The following is a 24,821-nucleotide window of genomic DNA, read 5'->3' as shown; positions in this document are numbered from 1 at the left end:
CCCTTGAACGAGATGCCTGCAGGTCCGTATGTCAGCGTAGCAGAAAAATTATTAACGACCACTGGAGTGAAATAAAATAGAAAACCAAGAGTCGTTTCTTGCGGTTACAACATGAGATCGAGGCTTTCAGAATCGGGAAATAAATAATTAATCCAACTTCTGGTGTGACTGCAAAGTCTGCGAAAGCTTCTGTTCTCAGTCTGCAGATATTTCAGTCTCACAGCAGCACGAACGTGCGCAACATAAATCCAAGCAACAAAGAAGTCCATCTCTCAGTGATCATCTTAACAATTTCCACCATGCCTACTTTTAATGGTACAAATGACATCATTGCGAAACGGCCAATTGCAAAGCAGATAATGATTTGCTGCTGCTGAAAGGCCTTCCGAACCGACATGACTTGAAGTTCACAAACCGCACGGCGGTCCTTTGAGAAGCATGTCATTAGTGTGTACGCACAATCGACTAAAATAGATGGGGGCGCTCGGGAGGCATGTTGCAAAAATCCAAACGGCTAGAGACTTTGCAGTTGCCATGGAGACGGCATGCTCCGGCATGCCGCGCGACGGGAGGAAGGGTCTGTACTAACGACGGCACTGCGGCAGGGGGTGGGGGGAGCCCTTTGATGAGCTCAGCTGCCGCAGACGTTGGAAATATTCCGCCGTCTGCTTCCCGCAGCTCCGTGTGACCGCGCTATACTCGACCCTAACAACATACGGCATCCTGGAAAGTGCGGCGGTGCTTCAAAGAAGGGTTTCTCCGAGGACTATCGTCTCCCATTCCGCCGGGCTCACGCCCTCCCGACTATAAAGAGAATGTTTGACACCAGCATCGTGTTAAAACCACTTTGAATGACCACATTAGCATAAAAGGACATTTTGACACAGCCGCCAAGACGTCGGAAGGCAGCCAAGCTATAAAAATGAGATCCAAAGCCTGTAGTTGATGAGCCATCTTTTTCTGGCGTGACTTTTCCAAGACGCGTAGCTCTTAGATGATGTGCTTTGCTAGCCATGCGCTAATAGCACAGTTAGCACCGCTGAGTCTTTTAAGCAGCAAGTAGTTTTGAGTTGATTTTATCAGGAGGAACTCAGCCAATCAATGCAGTGCTGCTGGCTAATGGAGCGAGGAGAATTCGACGCCCCGTTCATTAAACTTTTTAAGCATCGCGCTTGGGATTGGCTGCATGGGCATAACGAGCTAATCAATGTTTCTACAAACAACTCAAGTGGCTCGAAGTAGCCGATTCGCATGGCTTCTTTTCCTTTGACTCCGGATGAAGGCGTCGATATTTGGCTCGGCTCCTCACCGTGACTCTTTCGTCTCGGTCATCCACGTTGAGGCCGTCTTTTTTCCAAGAGATGGTAGGTTCTGGATGCCCGCGGGGGGGTTGACACTCCAGGACCGCCGGCTCTCCAGCGGCCACGATCACGTCGGCGGGGTTCTGTCTGAAGTCGTCACGAAGAACTGCAGGGAAAAAAACATATCGGCCGTTAAGTGCCACGAATTAAGAGCATGGACGTGTGGGAGACGCCAGAAAAAACAACAACCATTTTTCCAGCTCAGCGGCATGAAAAACACATTTGCAGCGTACACACGCGCCGCCCGGGATCACTAATACGCATTATTTGTGGCTGTTTGGGGAGGTTGGAGTGAGCTTTGGCTGGCTCGTCTCACGCTCCTCCGCTCGCTCGCTCGGTCTCAAATGCCAGATGAAAGTCAAACTCGCTCCGGGAAACTTCACACCTCACGACGCGGGCGGCCAACACATTCCTGACTCCGCTTGCGGTAGCCAAAACGCTCGCGCAGCCTTTATGGGAAACGCATCAAGCGTCCATCTCAGGGGGGCGGCCATCTTGCCATTTGCTGTCGACTGAAAATGACGTCACGGTTGCTAAGGTAACAAGCTATCACGGTTTGGTCATGTGACATTTGCAATATCATGATTAAAAAAAAGAGGCAGAAGGAAGAACTAGCACGGTCCCATGTTTACACCAACACTACTGCTGTGAACCCCCTTCCCCAAACTAACACCTCTTTGCTGTAAACACAGCTGAGTGCCCCCACAAACATGCGAGTCCTCTGGGAGGGCGGCCAAGTGAGGGAGGGCCAGCTCCTCAAATGGGCCCGGACATGGGCCTGCATGGGTGCGCTGCAAAAAAACCCCAAAGCGATCCCACCGTCTTCCAACATGGCTGCTTTTTTTTTGCATGCCTTCATCTTCAAATGTTCCGGGAACGAAAGTTGCTGAAAAGCACCATGCGGAGGCGCTGAAACCGGCCCGTGTGTTTTGGAGATAATGAGTCTGCTCGAGAATTCTGTCTCTTGGTGTAAGCCTGCAGCTGTCTTCTAGTGGATAATATTTCCTGCACTATTATCAGGGAGGCCTGCTTCTCCGTGTGTGTGTGCGTGTGTCCTAATGTGTGTAAATGAGTGCGAGTCAGAGAGCAGAGTGTGAAATGTTGTCTTCAGAGGGGGGGGATTTGTTGAAATATGCTGACGATGATGAGATGAAGGCTTGAACCCAGACAGGCGTGCATGCAGTTAGCGCGCTAACCCAAAAAGCTAACCTGCTCTCCAAACAACCATTTCAAATCCAAATTTACGATGATCAAATTTCATGAACACAATGAGAAATAATTGTCAACAAACATCTTTCGTTCTGACATACTCCAAGTGTGGTGGCGCCAACTAGTGGCGAGGAGGACTTAGAAGTATCTGTGTCTGGTATCGGCATCGTTCATGAAACCTCGGTAGCTCGAAAAATGGCCAGTATCGGTACTTGCCCATCCTGACCTGAAAAATGAACATGGGTTGAAACCCTCGTCTCAAGCTAACGCAATTAGCCGCAGTCATGGCTGGTGTTTTAAGATCGGCTTGAAAGGTCACCTCGGCACTCTCGGGTTCGTCACCCCTTTAACTATCTGTCTCTCACACACACACAAACACAGACTCGCTCTCAGAGGAAATTGAAAACAGATGTTTTAAATGCCAAATTAAAATGAGATGCCTGAGCTGCACCCCCCCCTCCAAACATTAATGGGAAAAAAAACCTTGATGCCACACACAAGCCAGGGCGAAAGATCACATGAGCTTTGTTCGGAGGAAATGAAAGTAACGGCAACAAATCTTTGCAAGGATACACACGGCCGCTAAGGAATGAAAGCTGGATGAAAAGACACAGCGTTGGTCTTGCCCTAGGCTCTTCCTCCAAACGCGCTGGACGAACCTCAGCCCGCCCACAGGAGAGAAAATAAGAAGCGGCGGCTTGCAAGGGAGAAGCAAATAAAAGTCACGAGCAAGCAAAACAAGGACAAGTTGGCAAAGTTTGGTGGAATCAACATGGAGGAAAAGGTTGCCATGGGATTGTTGATAAAAAAATTCCCCAAAAATATTTTTTATTTATCTGTTTATTTATTTATTATATATATTTTTTTCTATTTGAATGATTCTCATGAAGACTTTAGCTTTCAATAAAATTGAGAGGAGGGTTTATTTTGTTTTGAGTTCTTTTGAAGCTATCAAAGTTTGCATGTACAAAAATGAACAATGAGACCAAAACGGTAAACGGCACCTTTACAAGCAAAAAAATGTGCTTGCCTTGCAAAAAAGTGCAACAATGTCTCAGCCTGATGATGCTTTTATCTCCAAAATGAAGTCATTCTTCTGCAGGTGGACCTCAGCTGTGGGCTCCTTGAGGAAGAGGCAACCTCGGTCACGCTATCTCTCCAGATGATACTATCAGCCCGCGAGCTGTCAGCCAGCACGTACAAAAAAAAAAAAAAAAAGAAAGGCGAGAGAGCGCCGACACCTGTACTTATTAAACCATAGCTGGCTTGTCGAGAGCAAAATATAAGGCACACCTGCCACATCTAATGAGAAGCTGTCGGAGAGGTATTCAAAACGGCAATCTATGCGAGTGCGTGGGGCCCCGCTCTCCCAGATGATGGCCTTAGTAAAACAATCTTTCCAATTAACATTCCTGCTCCCCGGAGCCCCGCCGACCCTCCTGGTAGACGCCCCGGCTCGGCCCGGCCCTCCCGTGACAAAGACGCTGGCTGACCCGCCAACGGGACCTTTGAATGAGGCCAGGATGTGAGGCAGCTTGTTTTGCTTTCCTGGGAAAAACCACAAAAGTGCTCGCCGGCTCGACTGTTTTGACATGTGTTTTTTCTCGGAGTGGACCAGAGCGATGGGACAAAGGATGATTTGGGGCAGGACGGAAGAATCGCAAAGCGGTCAAGGAGGCCCGGACCTGAGGCGGATGTCGACCAAGCCGCTCGCATGGCCTTGGTGGGCTAGTTTTTTTTTTTTTTTTTTAATTCATTCATCCATTTATTTATTTTGTGAATTGTCTTATTACAAGCTCAGAGCTTGACTTTGTTGAATTTGATTTTTGACATGGCATGGCTCCCTGAAACATTTTTGTAGCCGTAACAAAGCGTTTTGTTACCGGCGGCGGCATTTTTTCTTTTTGCCCTTTTAGCCCTGCAATTAATTAAAAGAGAAGACAGTAATTATAGACATTTGTGTTGAAACTCCAAAGCATCGGTTGCTACTGACAACTCTTGCTTGGACAAACGCGTAATGAGATCCGGCAGACACGTAGCCAGCAGATGTTTGCCATGTAGCATGTCAAAGCGACTAATTAAAAGGAGGAAAGAAAAAAAAAAAGTCCAGAGGGTGGAAATCTAAGCATCTTGTTTGTTAAAAGAAGTGCAGGAAGCTGTTTGAAGATTTTTCTCTTTTGGAAAGGGGAGTGGCTGAGTAACACGATAGCATGCAGGGGAAAACGCCAGGCGGGAATCCCGTGCAGTCTTACGGCACATCCCTCAGCCTTTCGTCATGGCCACTTGCACATTCCCTACATGCTGATGCCTCTCCGATGGTTTTACCAGGCGTGGGGTGGGGGGGGGGGTTACTGTATATGGAGGGAGGGGCGGAGAAGAGCGCTCAAATCGGAGCATGTTCTGATGCTCCAGAGGGGAACGTCGGTCCTTGTTCAATGGCTTCCACATGGACACTGAACATTCCCAGATGGACACATTGGCCACTTGCATTTGAGGTTCCTCCCAGCACCAAGTGGGGGAGGGTGGGGGGGCGCTTATACACTCCGTGATGAGTGGATGGAAAAGGTACAAGCTTCTGGAAAAGTGCAGAATTTGAATATTGCCTCTCCAACTGTCTCCAAATAGGAACGCTGCATGTGGCCATCATCTTTTTTTATTGAAAGTGGGCGGAGTCAAAGTAAAAAGTCGGGGATGACTTGAACAGATGTGATGGGAAACAAAGGCGAGGCCGTTTCCCGCTGCGGTCGGTGCTGCCGGTAGAGTCGCCAAACGCGTACAACCGGCGAGCGTGAAAGCAAACACAAAACGGTTGCCATGCCAGCTCGACAAACAAAGCGGCATACTGTCAGGCGGAGAAAGAGAGACGAGAGAGGATCAGGAACACGTCCCCCGACGCGACGTAATCGGCATGGCGAGGATGGCAGATAATGTCGCCGCCGCCGAGCGATAAGACGAGAGTGACTCATACGACACGGGACGCGACGTTTGAGCGCATCGTCAAATCAATCTGTTGTTTGGCTTCCAGCTGGCCCAAATATGCCAAGGATAAGGCTGCTAAAAAGCTACATTGTGCTCAACAAAAGGGAACGACGCCACTCGGGGAGGGCGAGCGGCGTGATGAGGGACATCTGTTTGGAAAAGGAGCCATGTTCATGCGGGCCTGATCTGACCCCGAACGCCAGACATAATAATGTACGCCATGCAATTAGGCTCTTCCTGTTTGGTGAATTGGTTCTTTTTTCCAAAAAAATGACGCTTTAAGCTAATAGGCTAATGTTATATGAATTTCACATTTTGGAAAGTTTTCCCATGATATTCAATTTGCACCAGCACTATCATCTCGGCCCTATCAGACAATCACCTCCATGTCGAGTGCACAAATGTGAGACGGGCGATTCCAGTCGACAGTTGCATCTTTTTGGGAATGTGGCGGCCGAGCGGCACAGCTGGCTTGCGTTACGCTGGCAGGAGAACTAAGTGACGCTAAAACGTTACAAGCAAGCAAGCAAGCAAGCTGTCTTCTCTGCCTGAGAGACCCCGGGCCCTATTTGCACGGGCGCCTGCCTCGTACGCAGAACTTTGCTGCGTGTTATCAGAAAAAGGCAGCCACCAAGAAGAATCCACGGATGAATTATTCACGAAGCACAGAAAGTTTTCTTATTTTATTTATTAATTTATTTATATTATTTTTTAATTTTTTAGTTGTGATTTGTATTTTATTTGTTTATTTATAATTGTTATTTATTTATTTTTATTTTATATTTATTTATTTATTTATTTATAATATTTACAGTTATATCATTTTCAATTTTTTTATTTGTGATTTGTATTTTATTTGTTTATTTATAATTGTTATTTATTTATTTTTATTTAATATTTATTTATTTATTTATTTATTTATTTATTTATTTATTTATTTATAATATTTACAGTCCGGCTGTTTCCGGAGCAGATTTTGTATGCTTTTTTTTTTTTTTTTTTTCTTCGTGCAACTTTATGAAACGTACAATGGAGCGCGATGTCCGGGATAGCGCTGGCTACATTTTTCAAGTAGGCTGTGGGCGAGTGGGCGCAAACACAAGCGCGCCGCTCGCTCTGGAGGAGGACCTGCTTGAAAGCAGCCACCGCCATTAACAAAAGCGACTGTTTAGAGAAGCGGCCACTCCACGCCGGCGACGAGAGCACGGCCCGGGCTGAAGAGGCCCTCCGCCGCCGCCTCCGTGTGTCCTTGGCCGAGACCCGGAAAGAATGGAAGAACTGTGCGCGCTTTGGCGCTGTCTCCAAATGTGAGCCAGATTGATGCGGCCAGAGGCCAAGTCGCTCTCACAATAATACTTCTGCAGAAGCAACATTTGCTTCCAAACTCAATCCCGCGGGACTTAAAGACTTGACACACCAGCACGTGTTGTGCCTTGTTTTCTCTCCTGAGCCAAATATCTTGCAGCCTTCACGACTATTTGGTGAAATCCGACTCGTGTAGCGTTCTGTTTCTTTTCAATTTCCTTTGCGGCAGAGGCCTCCTCCCCCTCCTCCCCGTGTCAACATTGAGTCCAGCGCACGGCAACAAACGTCGGCTCCAAACATTCGCGCGCTTCAAGTGCTGGGCATGAGTTTGAGCAGAAAAGTCAAAAAGCAGAAGGGGCTTCCGCTAATTGACTTCCTGTTCAGTTGCCAGACTTCCACGTGAAAACGGGCTCCCTCCCGGCTGCAGACGAGCCGACCTGCATCGGCCTGCCTTTTCCTGTCTGATGGATATCTCCAGCCGGGCCGGTTCCCACCAGAAAGACTCATTCAGTCAGCGTTCTTCATCCGAAGCGTCGCCCCGAGAACCCGACTTCCCCCGGGGAGCACTTTGGAGGTTTTTCTTCCGGCACGCAAACGTTTCCTCAGAGTACGTCAGAAAGTCACACTCACTAAGAAGATACAATTCAGATGGGAAATTTGATATGAGGACTTTGACCACTTCCAAATGGCTTACATCATCTCTGTAAAATGCGACATTTGCATATGAAAGGCCGGACAGTGACGAAAAAAAAAGAGCTACATGACCTACATCTGCGCCGGGGACCAGACAAGACCTCTTGGCACGCAAGCTGACATCACTGTCACCTTCTCATTCATTTTCAACTTCAAGAGAAATGCGGGTGGACATTGTTCGAGGAGGACCGCCAATTACAGGGCTGCCTTGACTTAACAATCGGTTTGTTGTGCTTTTTTTTCCCAAAGACAAATGACACTGAAAATGTTGGAAAGCACACGACCTGTATTTTTATTTTTTTTTAAATAAAAGTGCAAAAGCATGACACATTGGTTCAGTGCAGACTGCCAGTGCCAAGCCTAGAATAAACATTAAAAAAAAAATTAAAATACAAACAAAAAAACAAGTGGGTGGCAGAAAGGACCAAGACGCGTGGCAAGCGAGTTTCTCACTGATGGTAGAAGCCAAAAGTCACAACAATACGACAAACTTGGACAAGCCTTGTCACAACAACCGCCGTTGTGTGTTTGCAGCGCTGGCCGTCACGCTAAGTGACAACAATCCAAGCCGTGTCACTCCCTTAACCAACATGACAAAGCTTCAGGAGCAAAGCGAGTCCAAACCACGCCGCATTGAATCATCCTCAAATGTCCGAGACCGTCCTCTCAGAGCCTTTACTCTACATTGAAGTGGCCGAGCCAGGAAACAAAAAGCGACAGAAAGAAGAAAGCTCAAAAACACACAACACCCTGAAATAAACCAACAAATAAAAAACCCTTAGGTGGGGGCACACACCGATATCATACATTAGCATCATCTGAGCACGTGAGCTGCTGCTACTCGCCTGGAAAATGTGCCGCCACCTCCATCGCTTCACCACTGGGAGTGTGTGCCCCATTACAAACAAGTGAATTAGCATCTCAATTGGCTCGACGTAAGGTACAGTGTTGGCAGTCCTTCAAAGAGTAATTGGATCCATTAAAGGTAAGCGAGGGAGAAAAAAAAAAAAAAAATCAAGAGGCGGCAGTATGCATGTTCTTTTGTGTGTGCCCTATGAGAGAAAAAAATCCAGACTCTGCATTCTATTCATCTACTTCCAGTTGTGTCACTCAAAAGCAAATCAAATCTAGTCAAACATTTTCTCTGCAACGACTCGGTTCACATTGGAGGGTGTCATCAACGGACGATGCAACCGCGACCTTCAAGGTCATTCGTAGCGGAAGCAAAACATCTCCAAAACTGAAAATGTATTCAATCTTTTTCAGCCTTGATAAAAGCCCAGCATCTTCCCTCAGAACAACTGGCGAGACAAAATAAGAGAGAGCAGCAAGCCTCAGCCCCTCCCTCCCTCCCTCCAAACCTTCTTTATAATGAATGGACAAGGCTGCAAGAGTCCTTGAGGGTTCGGGGGGAGGGGAGGGACGGGACTAGGAAATGCCATAGACCTATCCGTCTCAATTGTTCTCAATGGCCTGCCATTTCTATGGGGTCGTGCAGGAATGTATGTGTGTATGGTTTGAAAAAAACCAATGGCGTGAAGCCATTACCTGTCTGTAACCATGGCCTAATTATTATTACAGTCGCCATGCATCTGCCACACACATTTTGTCTCTTTTGTTTTAAAAAATATTTGCCGTTCATGTTCTTGTCGATATAGTATGAGAGAGCGAGAGATAAATTTATCCATCTAAATCGGTCCTGCGGTCCCTGGCAACCGCAAGTCCTTTATTGTCTCTAATTCGCGATCCCCCCCATTTGACTCAAGGTTAGCTGGGCTGGCACACAAGGACATTCCTCGGGGGAGAAGCCGCAACGCTTGGTCGCCGCTAAGTAAACGGAGACGTTTTATGGGCCGCCGGCGATCGTAAAACCTGATGTATGACAGCTCAGACAGATGGCTGATTGTGACAAAGAGCAAAGACAGGACGGAGATGATTTCTACTCCTTCTGTCCTATTGCTCAAGGTGGAGGTTATCCTGTAGGAACTTTCCCATACATTGACCGATGGTGCCGGGTCATCGTCACCGACACCGGCCAATCGACTTGGAGCAGCGTTGGATCGATCTCGCCTGAGCGCAGCCTGAAAGTAAATCCGGCATTATAGATTCCACGGCGGAAAAAAATAGCCTGCGGGGATCCGCTAGCAGAAAGATGCGGGCGGGCCTCCCCTTTGGCCTTTGCATCTCGAATGCATGATATCAAGCTCTATATTCTCAGGGACCAATCAGGCAGAGTTTTACTCCCTCGCATTGGTGTTCTAGCGTTGACCCTGCCCGTCCGTCTCGCTCCGTGGACCTCTGGAGACGTTTGCCTGTCCATCCCTGGCTTCTTCATCGCCGGCTGCCCGGCAGCTATGCGTATCCGCTGATAATGTTACAAGGAGGGGATACCTTACGACAGAGTCCAAGTCAAATTGCATACAGATGGTCCGCATCAACGGGGAGTTTGCTTCTTAGCTATGTCTTGGATGATGGACTCCAGGGACAGTCTTGCCCGCCGGCTCTGCTCGGGACCTCTGCGGTAACTGGAGAAGCCGGCCTGTCGAGTGTGTGAAGACAATAGCTTGGGAAACAAAGCTGAGCGCTAAGGAATGCTAGCCTTAGTCCGTGATAACTGCAGCGTGTTTTGAGCATGCAGTCACACCGAGGGTGGGCGGACGGGTTCTGTCCATCTGCGACGTAACCTTCCCTTCAAATAGAGGTGTCACTCAATGGCCTTTCCCAAGGATCAGCGGTCCAATTTGCCATAAAGAAAGGTTCTGGCGTTATCGCAACGCAGCTAGCTAGCTAGGCTAGCTAATAACACGAAGCTCCTAATAATGATGGATGACTCCTTGGCTGTACCAATGAGTGTGAATGCTAGGCCTGAATTATTAAAAGGCAAGACCAGAGTAGAATATTTTGATAGCGAATGGCCTCATAAATAATTCTGTGCGCCAAAATTAATAACCTTGTTCTTTATGTAGTGCAGAAGCCTGGTGTTTGTCTCCGGGGGCGTCGAGTATAAGATCTGGTACCAGGGATCCATCTCATGCTCATATTCAGCATTGTGGGCGAGGCTGAGCACCCTGATGCGTTGTGATGTGTGCGGACAGCGCTGGATCGTATCGTATTCCCTTTGATCGGGGCGGTCAAAGGCGGGCCCGTAGAGGGGCTCGACCGGGCACGGAATACCGAGTCTCGCCGCGTAGCGTGTCCAATTATCTGGCAGGCGAGGAGCGAGAGGAGCCGGCCAATTAGAAGAGCCCAACACCCCCGTGGAGAGACAGACAAGTAGGCAGACAGAAATATTGCCCAAGGAGACATCGCTGGGGAAGGGGGGAAATGATTTCAAATGATGTCGTTGGCGTGTCTATCGCAAACACAACATTGTGTCTTTCAGAGGAAAGTGAAATGGTACAAAATAGTTGTGAAATATTGATTGGGGACGTAGTCGAGCCTGGAACAGCACAAACAAATAAATGAACAGACAAAGCCTGTAATGGTCTCATATTTCCTCGTTTCTGACTTGGCTAAGTAAAGCGACTTTGGCAGAACCAGAGGCTAATTGGACCCGGAGTGCAGGGGCAGGCCACCCGTTTTCCAATTTGAATTCACAGCTCAGTGGCATCAAGTCCACGTGGCGACGGAGGCCAGAAGACGAGAAGATGAGAAGCACGGGCTGGCCGTTGACAGGCAGCTCCGGGCGGGGAAAAAAAGATTATTATAGCTGGAGCCAAGCGGCAACCAGCCAAATCCTTGACGGAACAACATGTAATTGGGTTATTACTTAATAAATAATAGCACGGCACAAAAGCTCTTTGTGTGGCTGCCACTGTTGCCGCTGATTTACGAGCAACATAATCTCCCGCTTAAGGAAATCTTTGCATTCAATTCAGGAACCAAGAAGGAAGGCTCTGATTTTGATTAGGCCGACAATCTTTGTGGGGATATTTTGGAAAGAAGCACCCCTGCGGTAACTTGACATGGCGGCTCTCAGTAATGCTACGAGTTAGCATAAATAAATAATAATAAATAAACGCTTAATGCTCACTCATTTGAGGAATGTCTGACGACCGACCGCTTCAATGTCTCATTTAAGATTCAGCAAATTGAAGGCTTTTCGTGCGAGCTGTGACGACTCAAGTCCAAACAAGGCAGCTCCAAGTTTCGAGCAAACGGTGTAATTTGCCACACCGCAGGAATGGAGCCGCGACTCCCCCCCCCCAAAGAATCTGAGAAACAATACTGAAACGCCGCCCAGAAATACTAACTCCAAAAGGGTCTTTGAGGTCATGGGGTCAAACATGATCATCTTATTGAGGACATCACTTTGTCGCTATGCGCCGCGCAGCTAGCGGCTGCTATCAACGTATAGTATTACAGGCTACGCCGCGTCTTTTAGCGCTAGCCCGTAATTAGCCCCGTGTCCACTTCACACGCTCACCGCTAACCGCTGACCCGTTTCCTCACTCGCCGCCGCTTCCTGTGAGCCTCGTAAACGGTGCTTTGATCAGGGAAGCGGCACAGATGTTTAATACGTGCAGTCCTTTGGGCTCCCTCAGGCCGCTAATGCGTCGTAATGTGGAGTTGAGCGGACCAAAAGGCCAAGAGGCCATCCCGATCGTCCCTGGGAAGGAGGAGAAGAAGCTTGGCGGGGATAGATGTGCCAAGAATTGCAGTTGGAAATGAAAGTTGAGATGAGCTGGGACCTCACGCGCATTTTTTCATGGCTAGTCCTTGAAACAATCATGGATTTTCAATATGCTCCACCCACATGAGACAGGAGGAGGCCAAAAAGCTTCTCGTCAGACCTCATTTGGCCCAATTCCCTCGGAGGACTTTGCACAAGACAAAATAAAATGGCGGACTTCCAGTTTACTTATTTACTGCCAACCCAGTTAATATCTTTGACGTCTATGACCGTCAATGGCACTGAACGAGTTAAATTCAGGGTTCTTGATCTTGAGGCTTTTTGTCTGGAATTTCAATGACGGTCGGCACAAATGCTTCTACAGCTTGCGCGGTGCACAGAAGCCAGTTATTAGTCCGTCCTCGCTTCTTGAGTAGTCATCAGCAGCGCTGACCGCAGCCAAGAAAGCTTCTCTTTTGTTCTCTGGCACGCCTCCGCCACCATTCATCTTTAATGTCGACCATATCCTGTGGCAAACCACATAAATGACTTCTACACACACGCGCGTTTCCCTACAGGGACGTGTGGATTTACTTGCTAATGCTAAAAAAAAAAAAAAGTGCACATCATTGAGTCGTCACATTGGGGAACCTTCACGTAAATGATTGCAGCACACATGCAAATGATCAAAGGAACGCATTCATAAAAATCTGCATGAAGTACATTATTAATGTTCTTAATAAATCAGTCCGCCTAGCGACACAGTAGCAACATCTCAAATTTCCCCCCCTAAGACTCATTTCTCATTAAAAAGGCTGATTTATGCCGAACCAAATTATGTTGACAATTCCCGTCGCACCAAAGGACAGCGTCAACATATAACGAAATATATTTCACTCGCAATCGACTTTGGATGAAGACCTCCGAGACACTGCTGTATGCGAACCACCGCTGGAATTCCAAAACACACCTCCCTCCTTTTATCCGTCGCAGGTAATGATAGAGCCCAGCTTCTCAAATGAGAAGGTGCGTGCGATGTCGAGAGATGAGTCGGCTAAATAGGGAGCGAGAAAAGGAAGGACGTCACAGGTGAGATGTCAAGCTGTCAGTTTTTTGGGTTTTTTTTTTATCCAAGAAAAAGAGATGTTACCTGAAGAGAAAACCACGAGTTGATTAGAGTCATTTTACGATGAGTCATCAAATTTTTAAGTCACACGCAACGGCCAAAACCGAAACTCCTTGTCTTTGAACGTTGCCCATTTATCTACAACTTCTGTCTTTTTTTTTTTTAATTTGAGTTTTTGTGTCTGATGGCCAAAGTTTCGCAGATGCCGTATAATCCCACCAGGGGCTCAGTGGAGGTCAAAGACCCTCAAAAAGTTGCTCTCAAGTTTGGACTTGACAACAGGTCCTCCCCCTAAAGGTGTTTCTCACGTTTTGGAATGTCCCGCTCGGATGCAAGCGAATCCCGGAGGGGGAAATGCTTTCATCTTCCCCAGAAGACTTTTTAACACCTTGAACACAAAATGACTTTCTTGCAGGTGAGATCATTCGGCAGCATCGCGGCAGCCGCCTCACCTCACGCCCGCCCGCCCGGCCCGGCTCACTTCTCGGGAGAGATTAAGAAAGCCGGCTTATTTTGTCACGGATTAAAGCAGCTGTCGAGCGCTCGGCACAAGGCGCCGTTGATAGCGGCTGACTTAGTTGACAGATAAATTCCAGCGGCAGCAAAACAGCGTCAAATTCCTCTGGAGTGAGCGTGAGCGTCGTGTTTGGAATGGAAGCGACAAACAGGAAGACAAAAAGATACAACAGGCTGACAGCTCACGGTGGCGGCGCGCCATGAAAGCCTTCCCCGCCGCCTAGCTTGATATGCTAATTTGTGGTGGGAGAAAAGCCACGTGCTATGCGCTCCAAATTCGGTGGCAATTGCACAAAAGTGGAAACGGCCACCATGATTAGAGTCACGTTTTAACTGTCAATCATCAAACTTCACTGCCAACCCAGTTAATATCTTTGACGACTATAACCGTCGCTGAATGAGTTAAGTGGTCACTTTGAACTTTGAGAAATTGGGCACTGGCAAGCAGAGGGGAAAGCGTCCAAATGGACAGCTTGGCCGTTTTGAGGAAGTCCACCTGTCTAATTAAAAAAAAAATGGGAGCGTGCTTGGAACAAATCTGGGTGGTGAGTCACAGAGTAGAGCAGCATGACTCTCCACACGGGGCAGGCTGAAGATAAGAGCTCCATGTGTGTGTGTGTGTCGGGGGGGTGATGGATGACCGCCGCCGGGGTGAAAGCGGGGTCACCCTGTTTGTTTTTAGCTGTTTCGGCAGAGATGGGTCTGAGGTGTGCCTCGTAACTTCACCCAGTGCTAATAAGAAGGTCTGTTTGCCGCACTTCATCACCATCCCTCAAAGTTCTCCGATCACCCACACACACACAAACACGCACTTGTAGATAAACGGGAGGGGAGTCTTGAGAGATACTTCATCACTATCTCCAGGTAAGTGTGAATGATGAGCAACGTCTGGCTCCCCCTGAGGTTTTGCAGCGCTGCTCGGCGCCACTTGTCAACGTCTCCATCCGTCAGGGGAACCTCTGCTTCGGCGTTGCTCATCGCTCCTGGCCCTAATGGCTTGCCGTGCAGTCAATCAAATCTAGGCAGGACAACTGCAAATGACTTGAATTCTCGTGACCTCTGCAATTGCCTGACGTCACCTTTACATCCATTTTGGGATTTTAGCTTGAAAAAGGTCATGGTGGAACACTACTCACAATCTGAGAAGGAGAACATTTAAGTACATCTCTTTGGGTTCTGGCCCAGATGAGATTTGTGGATTTGTAGTTCAAGCACATTTCTCTGACTAGGTCCAAATTACTCAGAACATGGTCGCTAAGGCCAAAGGAAATCCCAGTCATTTGTCGCAGGCCCCGCGGGCGGACAGACGGACGTATGTATGTTCAAGCTCAAGTCTTCCCTCCGATGTCAGCGGTTGAAAGTTCAGACAGAGGTGAAGGTTCCATCCCGCCCGCCCCCGCCCTCACCCTTGCCGCCTCCCTCCTGAGTTGACCCCTGCGAGCCCCTCAGGGATCGACCTCTCGCCCTACAAACAAACAACACGTAGCTCGCTTTGACATACACTCCGCAGGTGTCGCGAGCATGCAAAAAAAGCTGAGTGCAGGCGCCAATTTTGTGATGGCTCCTTCTCATTTTGGTGTACATTTGTGTTTCTTCCGTTCAACAAAGAAACAACACGGACTTGTCGGGGCTTGATCAGGAGAGCATCTACTGAATCTAAAACACAACACGAGGAAAGAAAGAACCAAGTCAAGCTCGACAGCGTAGCGTAGGCTAAATACAGTTGTAAATAAAATAAAATAAAATAAAATAAAATAAAATAAAATAAAATAAAATAAAATAAAATAAAAAAGCTGCACCTCACAAGAGAAAAGAAGTAATTGTGCACAGCGGGCTTGAACGGAGAGGTGGGGGACCTTCTGGGCACCATGAATAAAACAACAGTCTAATCGTATTTAGCTCAATCGATTCCATCATGTGTAATCAATTGAAGGAACCGGCGCCTTTGCTCATCCATACCAATGCCGCGCCCGCCTTTCACTTCCAGTCACCCCCCCATCATGGCTCCTTTGGCAGCCCCATCACGGCCAATAAAAGGTCCCTCTGATCCACACTAAAAAAGCTGAGCGTGGAGAAACCAGAGGGAGTCTTCTGCATAGCTAAACATCTTCACCAAGAGGCCTCTTGACACCTCCAGCCAGTCACAATTGACAGGAGGAAGATCCCTTTTTCAAGTCATCAAAGAAACATGCTGAGAGATTCAATTAAAAGGATCGACCGTGGCGTAACACGTACCTTTGGGGGGGAAAAAAAATGGTAGCGTCAAACCAAAATGGCGGACTTCCGATGTCTTTTGTTAATTTTTCAAAAAGCTCCATTGAGCTCTTTCAACAATTCACCCTTTCATGTTTCTCTGCGTGCAGAGCTAAAATACAAAAAGAATGTGTGTGTGTGCATAAAAGTGTCCTTCAGTGCAGCAACGTCGGCCCGTTCAACCCACAGGACCGTGACAGCTTGGACCCATCATCAAGATGGATGGCTGTGTCCTACACAAGACCTTTTAATTAGCTCCACAAGCTGCCTTTTATGAACTGCGCACACACAAACACACACATACTTAGAAAAGAGGCACGCACACGAGACGCAAGATTGCCCACAAGCCCGAGCAGCAGCAACAACAAGAGAGCAAGGTACTCATCATGACGTCCTAAATATCTTGTTTGGATTGCAAACAAACATTGCCACAAGCCACTGCTTTGTCTGGATGAAATCCCGCAAGAGGAGATCGCGCGGGTGTACCTAATGTTGTGTCCGCCAAGTCGGGCAGGGAGGACCCTTGCGACCCTTTTCGCAATAAAAGACTTGCTTATTAATGGAGTGCAACTGAGCAAAAGTCCACAAAGTGACTTCATCATCCCGTGGCGTGTTAACCGCTCGGCCACACAAAAGCGCCGCGTGCGGACAATAAAAGGCAGCAGAGGACATCTGTCACACTGCTGGAACCAACAGAGAAGCCTCACAAGACAACCCGGGCAGCTGTTCTGAGCTTCGACTTCACAGAGTTTGTTTAGAGCTCGTTGTGTCAACCCCCCCAACCAGCCAGCCCATCATCTTCGTTCCTTCTCCGTAACTCCAAAGGAGGGAGGGCACCGTGTCAACGCCCACGGGCCTTTGAAGAGTGCGGTGGAGACAAACAAGAGGATCTGCTCCAGCACTCTCCGCTGGCTCTTCGGGGATTGTTTACATTAGACCGTTTTCAAACTGTACACGGATAGAAACTGAATGGCTTTGACTGCGCGTTTACATGATGGCAGCCATCTTGAAGGCAATAAAAAAGCTTGATGCTAAAGGTCACAAAGTGCAACTATCTAAGCTTCTCTCGATCCCTTGCTTTAAGCACACACCCTGACCCTAAGTGGATGACAAACGATACTCCGGGACTTACCCAAGCTTAGCTCTTAGCATTAGCGTCTTGAAACCACAAGCCAAATGACAAGCTTAGCTCTTAGCATTCGTGTTTTAGCTTGAAACATAACAAAGTGCCTTTGCCAAATATCGTCCGAGCATGAATGTATAACTGTGAAGCTTTTTGACAAACTTGATGTAAAACTTACCCAAACTTCGGGCCAAAACGGCAATCTTAGCTCTTAGCATTAGCATCTTGAAACCACAAGCCAAATGACAAGCTTAGCATTAGCGTCTTAGCTTAAAACAAAGTGCCTTGGCCAAATACCGTGCTAGCACGAATGTATGACCGTGAATCCTTTTGACAAACTTGATGTAAAACTCGCGCCCCCCCAAAAAGCTTGCTATAAAAGCTAACTCGATTTGTTTATCAGGCAACCCCTAAAGATCCGAATGTCAAAAGGATGCGACTTGAAGGAAAGAAGCAATAAAAGTCAACGTGATCCCGCTGAGTGCTTTCTTCCATTTTGACGACTCATTTCCTGCCGTGAAAATAAATGTGTTCCTTATCGCCGCCGCTGCTTGGAATACCGACAGCGCTATCAATGTCAGGTGCACTCTGCGTAACACAATTCGCAGTCGCTCAATCCTCATCTGTCTGCCGCTGGGGGGAAGAGAAAAAAAAACAGAATGCTCCTCACTGGCAGGCGAGAGTCAAACAGATTCAATTTCATTGGTATCTGGTAACAAGGCATTCTTCTTTCTCTCTGTAAGCCAATACGCCTTGTTGCCCTCACCCCTCAAGAGAAATCTTCTGCCTTGAGGTCCCACCCTGTAGCAAGCGAGAACTTTGACCGTCTCTGCATGGGGAAGACAAACTCAGAGTTGAGAGGGCGAGCGAATGAGGATTGGATGGATGGAAAGGGCCAAATCAATAAATTTTCTTTTTGACATTGCTGACATAAAAAAGAAGGTAGGGGAGATAATGACGACAGCACAAAGAACCCATCAAATATTGAAAAAAATCCCCTCAACTTTGTTCCATATTGGTCAGCTTTGACGCTGATGTCACAATCGCTCTGTTCATAGCGGCCTCTCGGGGGCAATTGTTTTCCAAAACCTGAAGCCCCGGGAGGCGGGCTCGGCATGTGGAGTTCTTCAATCCATCCTAAAGTCCTCCAGCGCTCCGACATAATGCCGCTTTGATAGCTAGCAAGAAGTAAGCCAGATTCTCTCCAACTATCTTACTGAACCATCACCAGGTCAATGGAGATTTTCCAGACGTGATGCCCAAGCGGGTCTTTAGCGACCCGTGCCATCTTGCTCATGTCTCTGGACGAGTGCAAACGCACAGCTTTGCTTGGTCTAGCCGCTCTCATTGTGTAGTCCGCCGGGGCCCATAAATAGACGTGGCCAAATGCTACAACGTCAACTTAAGAGCGACTTGTGTCTCTCGGCAGCATCTGCTGTGCAGTAAATCTGCCTGCAACCTGCAGCTGTCAACAGGAAGCACAGAATGACCCACATACACACACCAGTCTTTCATCTGTTCAGAACTGGCCCAAGTCCAGTCTGGCATATGTACTGCCCTAAGTCAAAAATTGGTGTGCATGGCGACGGATGGTCACATGGGAGGGAAATCGTTGCTGTTTATTAGCGGCTCTGGCTTTGAGAGGAGCAAATGAAATTGCTTTTGGGATGTTTTGTAAACACAGGCTACATTGAAAAGAGACTCATACCCCCATGGAGGGAGGAAAGGTTCTCTGGTTTTTGTCCACGCTGTCTTCATTGTCACATAGTTGCAGCCCTCAAGCACGTTGGCAGAACATTTGAAAGCGGTCTTTTCTTTTGTTGGCAGAGTGTGTGTGTGCGTGTGTTTGTTTTGGATGGCCCTAAGCACGCAATCTGATGATTCTTTAGTCAAATAAGTGGACATTCAGAGGGCAGCGCTATACTTACAAAGCAGACCATTTGTGGTTATTCTGATGCAAATTTTAAAACATCTCAAGGAAATGTGTTCGGAGGTTTGCCAGTGCGGCTCCAAGTGGCCATCTTGGGCTCCTTTTGGGCGTCCATCACAGAGGAATTTTGAGATTTTGCCGGGAAATACGAGAGGAATGGAAAAAGCTGCTAACGTGTTAGCGGCTAATCAGTACTACTGTTTACAAGCGCTACACCACCTTCACGTGTCAGCGCCTTCCCCGTGGGCGACTTGATGGGCTCTCCATGAAGCGGAGATATTTTAACCCTACTCGGAAATAAACGAGCGGGTAAATGAAGAAAGCGCTGACCTTGGGTGCAATTAGTTTTTAATTAGCGGGCAGATTTTACCCGAGGGGGGGGGGCACTTGCATTCAAGGGGGATAATGAAAGGCAACAATGGAGAGAGAACATTCCATTGTGCAAGGTAGCTGGCGGTCAGCAGGACTAACTGGCCATCCTGGTTTTGTTTCTAGTCATTGTGTTTATCTCCACATTGCACAAATTCTGTGGTGGCGCACTGCACGCGTGCGCCTGTGCAATATTGGATTTGGTTTTGAAGCCCAATTTAGTCGGCCTGCTTGCTCGCTTACTGTTTTTTTTTTTTGGTATTGTTTTTTGTGAAACTAGCCAAGTGGACATTTTAATTTCTAGCTTTCAAGAGCAGTATTGACCAAAGGGCCTACCTCAATTGGGTCTTGGAAAGAAACTTCACTTACGCTTTGTTTTTTCCTGTCTGTTCTTATTTCTGGACGACAAGTGGAAAGCACACATTCTTTGGCCTTTTTTCATGACTTTGTGTCTGCGGCGGCTTTGCATCATTATCCCGCCCTAAACGCCCTCGTGAGAGCGCGGCTAAAGCTAGCAAAAGATGGCGGCGGCGTGTGCGTGTATATCAAAGACTACGGAAAAAACCAAAACATTTGTCATTGGGACATTAATGCAGTGGTTGTTGTTTTTTTTTGAGTGGCAGACTTGCCATGACACCAAAGCCCGGTGTCGGGTTCCGTCATACCACACCGGGTTCTGTTTGGACACTAATTGGCAATTGGAGCTTGTCCAGGGGTGACACTTTGGCTTCCAGCAGGAGGAACCACTATAATACAATCCAGGAGATATTTTAGACATTGGACATTTTTTCCATCTTCACTGCTGGATTCTGCATGTGCAAATTGTTAAAAACTCGAGTATCGATCGCTCACTGGAGCGTAATAAACAGAAACAGACCTCGGCGTGAAGCGAATGGCGCGGGAATAAGGCGTCCAATCGGAGTGCTGGCGGAGCGGGCGGGACGTTGTCCGGTGTTGGTGTTTTATTGGGAAGCTTGTGTTTGTTAATGGGTCTGGGCTTCTGTGTTCCAGAGAGGCCCGAGGATGCTTCAACAGAGAGGCCGTTGTGTCGGGCCGGGTCAGTCTGGTCCGGGACCGGCCAAAAAGCCCGAGTGAACCTATGACACGGTCACTCGGTTGTCCCGCGATTGTTCTGCCGACAGCCCTTGGGTCGAGCCCGCATTTGTGTCTTGCTTTTGAATAGCTGGTCGACACCCTCTTTTACCGGGTCTGACACATACGGCCTGCGAGCTGACAGCAGCATTGTGGTAAGGCGAGAAGCGGGTGGGAGTCGGAGGGGGGGTCGCTGGCAAGAGGCCATTGGGACACTCCGGGAGGAGAGACAAGCTGAAGGAGACCCTTGAGAAATGGCAACCCACAACAACACTTCAACAAGGGCTGCAGTCATCCGGGCCAACCACCGGGAGGAGGGCGGGTGAGCAAAAGCAGACTGTGAGACCATGGCTGACATTTTGGGCCAGCAGAAGGCAGATACACAACAAGTCCTCGTCAAAACAGTCCAGAAATACTTGACGGGGTCAAGGAAATTACGAGCGCATGAAAGTTGCGGTGATGTTTTTTGGGCAATAAATATCACGGGAAGGCGAAAGGTGGACGTTTGTGTGTGTCTGCTTTATCTGCAACTGATAAAGACAATTACAAGAGAATGACAAAATGTCCTTTGAGCAGTCAAAGTCTGTCAGTCCGTGGACCAAACTTAGGTCCAGGAAATTCAAAAGTCACTTTTCATCATTGTCTCCAAATCATAAACTCATATTTATGCCTTAAATCAGTACCAGAAGGAACCTTCAGCATTCCACAGATGCAACATAAGCATCGTCTATGACACACGGGTGCCATGATGGATGCGTTGACGTCCACACCTGTCCCAGAATGAGCAGCCGACGTGGGCACAAAAAGCCTCAAAGGCACCGAGTCAAGAGCGAGAGGTCGCCGTCGTCCGCCTGCTGTCGGCGTGGACAGTAAATCCTTCCTCAACGAGGCCTCCGTGCAACATGAGCGCTTTTGGTGAGGGTAGCTAATGGTTTTAAACGCTAAATCCCCTTCTGTCATGTCCACAATTGCCGCCATTGAGTCCCGGCTACAGCTGCGACGTGTCGGATGGTGCCGGGAAGCTAATGCACTGCAATGTGAGCGGCTTGGGCCCAAAACTTGGTCGGGGCCGGCCGGGTTTTTGGGCTCCATAGAGGAGAGTGTGAGGTGTGTTTACAAAAAAAAACAGCCCGGACTTAAGAATGCGTCGGCCCACAATAGTGTCGGTGTCATTCATCAAAGACGAGGGCCCAAATATCAACATTGACCCCCACCTTTGTATTAATAATATTAATATATATATATATATATATATATATATATATATATATATATATATATATATATATATATATATATATATATATATATATATATATATAATTGTAATATATTATAATATTATATAATATTTCATAATATAATTAAATAATAGTATTATTAAATATTAAAATATAAAAAAAAAAATCAGGAAATGTGGATCCCAATATATCTGGGGTGTCTGCCACATGTAAAGAGGTCCAGAAGACAAAAAAAAAAAAAAAAAAAGCAGCGTCACTCTTCTCTGAGTCAGCATCTCAGCGGGTTGAGTCCGTCAGACGCACGCATCTGCGACCAATGAGCGGAAGCGCCACCCATCCACGCCGCTCCGGATCATTTAGCGCGCGGGCCGACACCGCGGTGCGAGCGCAAGTGAAAGCACGTGTGACATTCAAGGTGCGTGCGAGAGCGCCGATAAATCCCCCAAAAAGTTTTGTTGCCAACTTAAACACACCATCAATCTTTTCCCTGGAGACAGCGCGTAACAAACAGTCGTCGGCCGTGTGCGGGAAGACCTTCCGCTGGCAGAGGCGCCGTCGTATTTCAACTTTTCCGCCGTCGCCAACGCAGACCGACAAACAAATGGAAAACAAGGCGATATTAAATCCAGACACGCGTCTGGAGCGAGATGCAAATGAAAGAGCTGGAAAAGGAACAATGTGGAACAAGAAAACAATGAGCCATACGCAGCGTTAGGCGGATAATTAATGAACGTCAAGCGACGGCGGCTGTCCTACTTGCGCTGAATATTAAGTGCACGGAAGCGCTTGCAAACGCAATTTAATGGTGAGAACATAAAAATGCAGACGCGGGGAGAAAAAAAAAGTTTAATGAGGGGATTTATTGAGAGGAAAGTGACAGGGACAACCGCACGGCATCTGATAAAGGTTGCTGCGTCCGACAAGGAATTTCCCTCAAGTTTGCTGGGATGAAACTCGGTGAAGTTGCATGATGCTAAAAAGGACATTTTGAGAACCTAGCAAACACGCCGATGAGGGAAAAAGAAAGCGCTTCTTGATCTAAAGCTTGCGTGCTTCATCTTGTCATTTGAAAACTGGCAGCCTGCACATTGCGGCGGCTTCCTCCAGCGAGCGAGGCGTTCAGGAAGCGCCAATGACCCAAAATCATAAAATCTAATTTTACTGTCGAGCGGTTTGGACTTGAAGGGAAGAGGAGGAGGAGGAGGAGGAGGAGGAGGAGGAGGAGGAGGAGGAGGAGGAACAGGAGGAAGAAATGAAGGCAGCTACCAAATGAAAGACAATTAACTCATTCAGTGCCATTGACGATGATAGACGTCAACGATATTAACTGGGTTGGCAGTGAATGAGTTAAAAGCAGAAGCAGTCACAGGAGCTTTTTGGGCCTAGTGAATAAATGCTAGATATCCCGCCACCTACTAAACGAGCCTTTCAATTAGCTACACATACACAAAACATAACAAAAGTTAATGAACGCAATTTGTCTGGCTCCCGAGAGGGCGAAGTAGCTGGTGTCGACGGGCAGGAAGCTTTTAATTAGAGACGCTTCTTCATCAAGGCGTCTCGCGGTGCTACTTAGCAAAACGCCGCATTCATCGCTCACGCGTTGTCAACGCAATTCCCGCCATCCTCCCACCCAAATGTTGGAAATGAGCTCCACGCCTGAAGGAGGCGCTCTCCCCCAATTGCATGTGGTCATATTTAGGTTAAATCTCAGCAGTATTACGAGGATTTAACTAATATTCAATTACACGGAGGATTAGTTCTAATATAAGTTATCCGTGAGTCGCTCGGCCGGGCTTTGACGGCGACGATCACGCGCTGCTAACATCCCGCACGCAGGAAACAGACACCGGGCCACGGCGGGATTGGCTTACGAGGGGTCGTTGTGGAGAAACACGGGCGCGTGAGCGAGCGCCGGCTCGTAACCGGACCTTTGATGTGTATCAATGCCGCCTCTCAAAGTTGGAAAGGTGACACCGCTGCCAGATGCCCGGCACATTGTGAAGCTCAGACAAGCAGCAAAGAGGTGCATTGACGGTTCAGGCGCCCCCCCAGAACCCAACCCCCGCCCGGCAGCGCCACCCCTCTCATCCACACCATTAGTCCAAGCCGTGGGTTGCACATTCCAGCCCCCACAAGCGGTGGGGGGGTGCCTCCGCTCCGCGGGGACCCAATCCACTGGCCAAAGGGGCGCATAAATAAATAAAAATGAGTGGAATCACGGCGGTTTTGCTGTTTCAATCAAACACGGGGGGGAAGCAGACCGCGGGGGCACATTGAGGGTCCGGTCAGGCTCAATTAGAGAGGCCCTCACCTAAAACACTCTTGGCTGATTTTCCACCGCCGGATTGGCTTAACTGGTCTGGGTTTGCGGCGCCGGATTTCGGGAAAACGGGCCGCATTGAACGCATCGGCGGCAACTATGGAAAGTATGCGGTGGCCTTTGGCAAACTTCTACTCGGAGACGAGCGAGGGGGTCACAGGACCACCTTTCTCGTGCAAATCTCCAAAGTTTATAAATGGAGACTGACGGGATTAAAGGTGCAAGGGGGGAGGTCAAAGCAAACCCAAACATACGCAGACGACCCCCGGCCCCCCACCTTCACGAAACTTTGTCACTGACAGATACCAGTCGCCACACTCCACTGTTTATTCCCGCCGCCGTTCGGCCAATTAGCTCGGCGTTGGAATTCCGAGCGATGACAGGCGTCACGCTGAGGGGCTGCGGCTTGTTTGGACTGGACACAACCGACTTTGCATCTGACTGAGTCGCTGGTCTCCAAACCTGGGCCCGGGGGCCATTTGCGGCCTGCTGGCACATTTCACGGCATCATTAAACGGGGAGTCTCCGCTAACGTAAATGACGTGACGAGCACTTGAATGTTTGTGAACAAAGAGCCGCAGTGTGCCATTGTTCATACGCGGCGGCCCCGGATACATTTAAGTCCATTAACCAATTACGGGTCAAAGCTGTCGGCAGCCCAGGCGGACGCGGGGGCTCCCCGCTGAATT

At 48.2% G+C, this 24,821-nt stretch overlaps 1 protein-coding gene across 8 annotated transcripts in view; it reads right to left on the bottom strand.

Moving 5' to 3' along the window:
* The window catches only part of robo1 (roundabout, axon guidance receptor, homolog 1 (Drosophila)), a 104,177-nt gene that overhangs the window by 21,052 nt on the left and 58,304 nt on the right, over positions 1-24,821 (bottom strand). For 7 of the 8 annotated variants that reach the window (XM_049726149.2, XM_049726148.2, XM_049726151.2 and 4 more), the window contains one exon: positions 1,310-1,467. In XM_049726149.2, the coding sequence (XP_049582106.1) occupies positions 1,310-1,467 (158 nt within the window). Of the gene's footprint in view, positions 1-1,309; positions 1,468-1,550; positions 6,308-24,821 lie in introns of those variants that run through there. The other variant, XM_049726154.2, reaches the window with a different exon arrangement.

The sequence above is a fragment of the Syngnathus scovelli genome, chromosome 7 (assembly GCF_024217435.2).
Source record: "Syngnathus scovelli strain Florida chromosome 7, RoL_Ssco_1.2, whole genome shotgun sequence".
In the NCBI taxonomy this organism is placed as follows: domain Eukaryota; kingdom Metazoa; phylum Chordata; class Actinopteri; order Syngnathiformes; family Syngnathidae; genus Syngnathus; species Syngnathus scovelli.
This window is presented reverse-complemented; position numbering and strand designations above follow the sequence as displayed.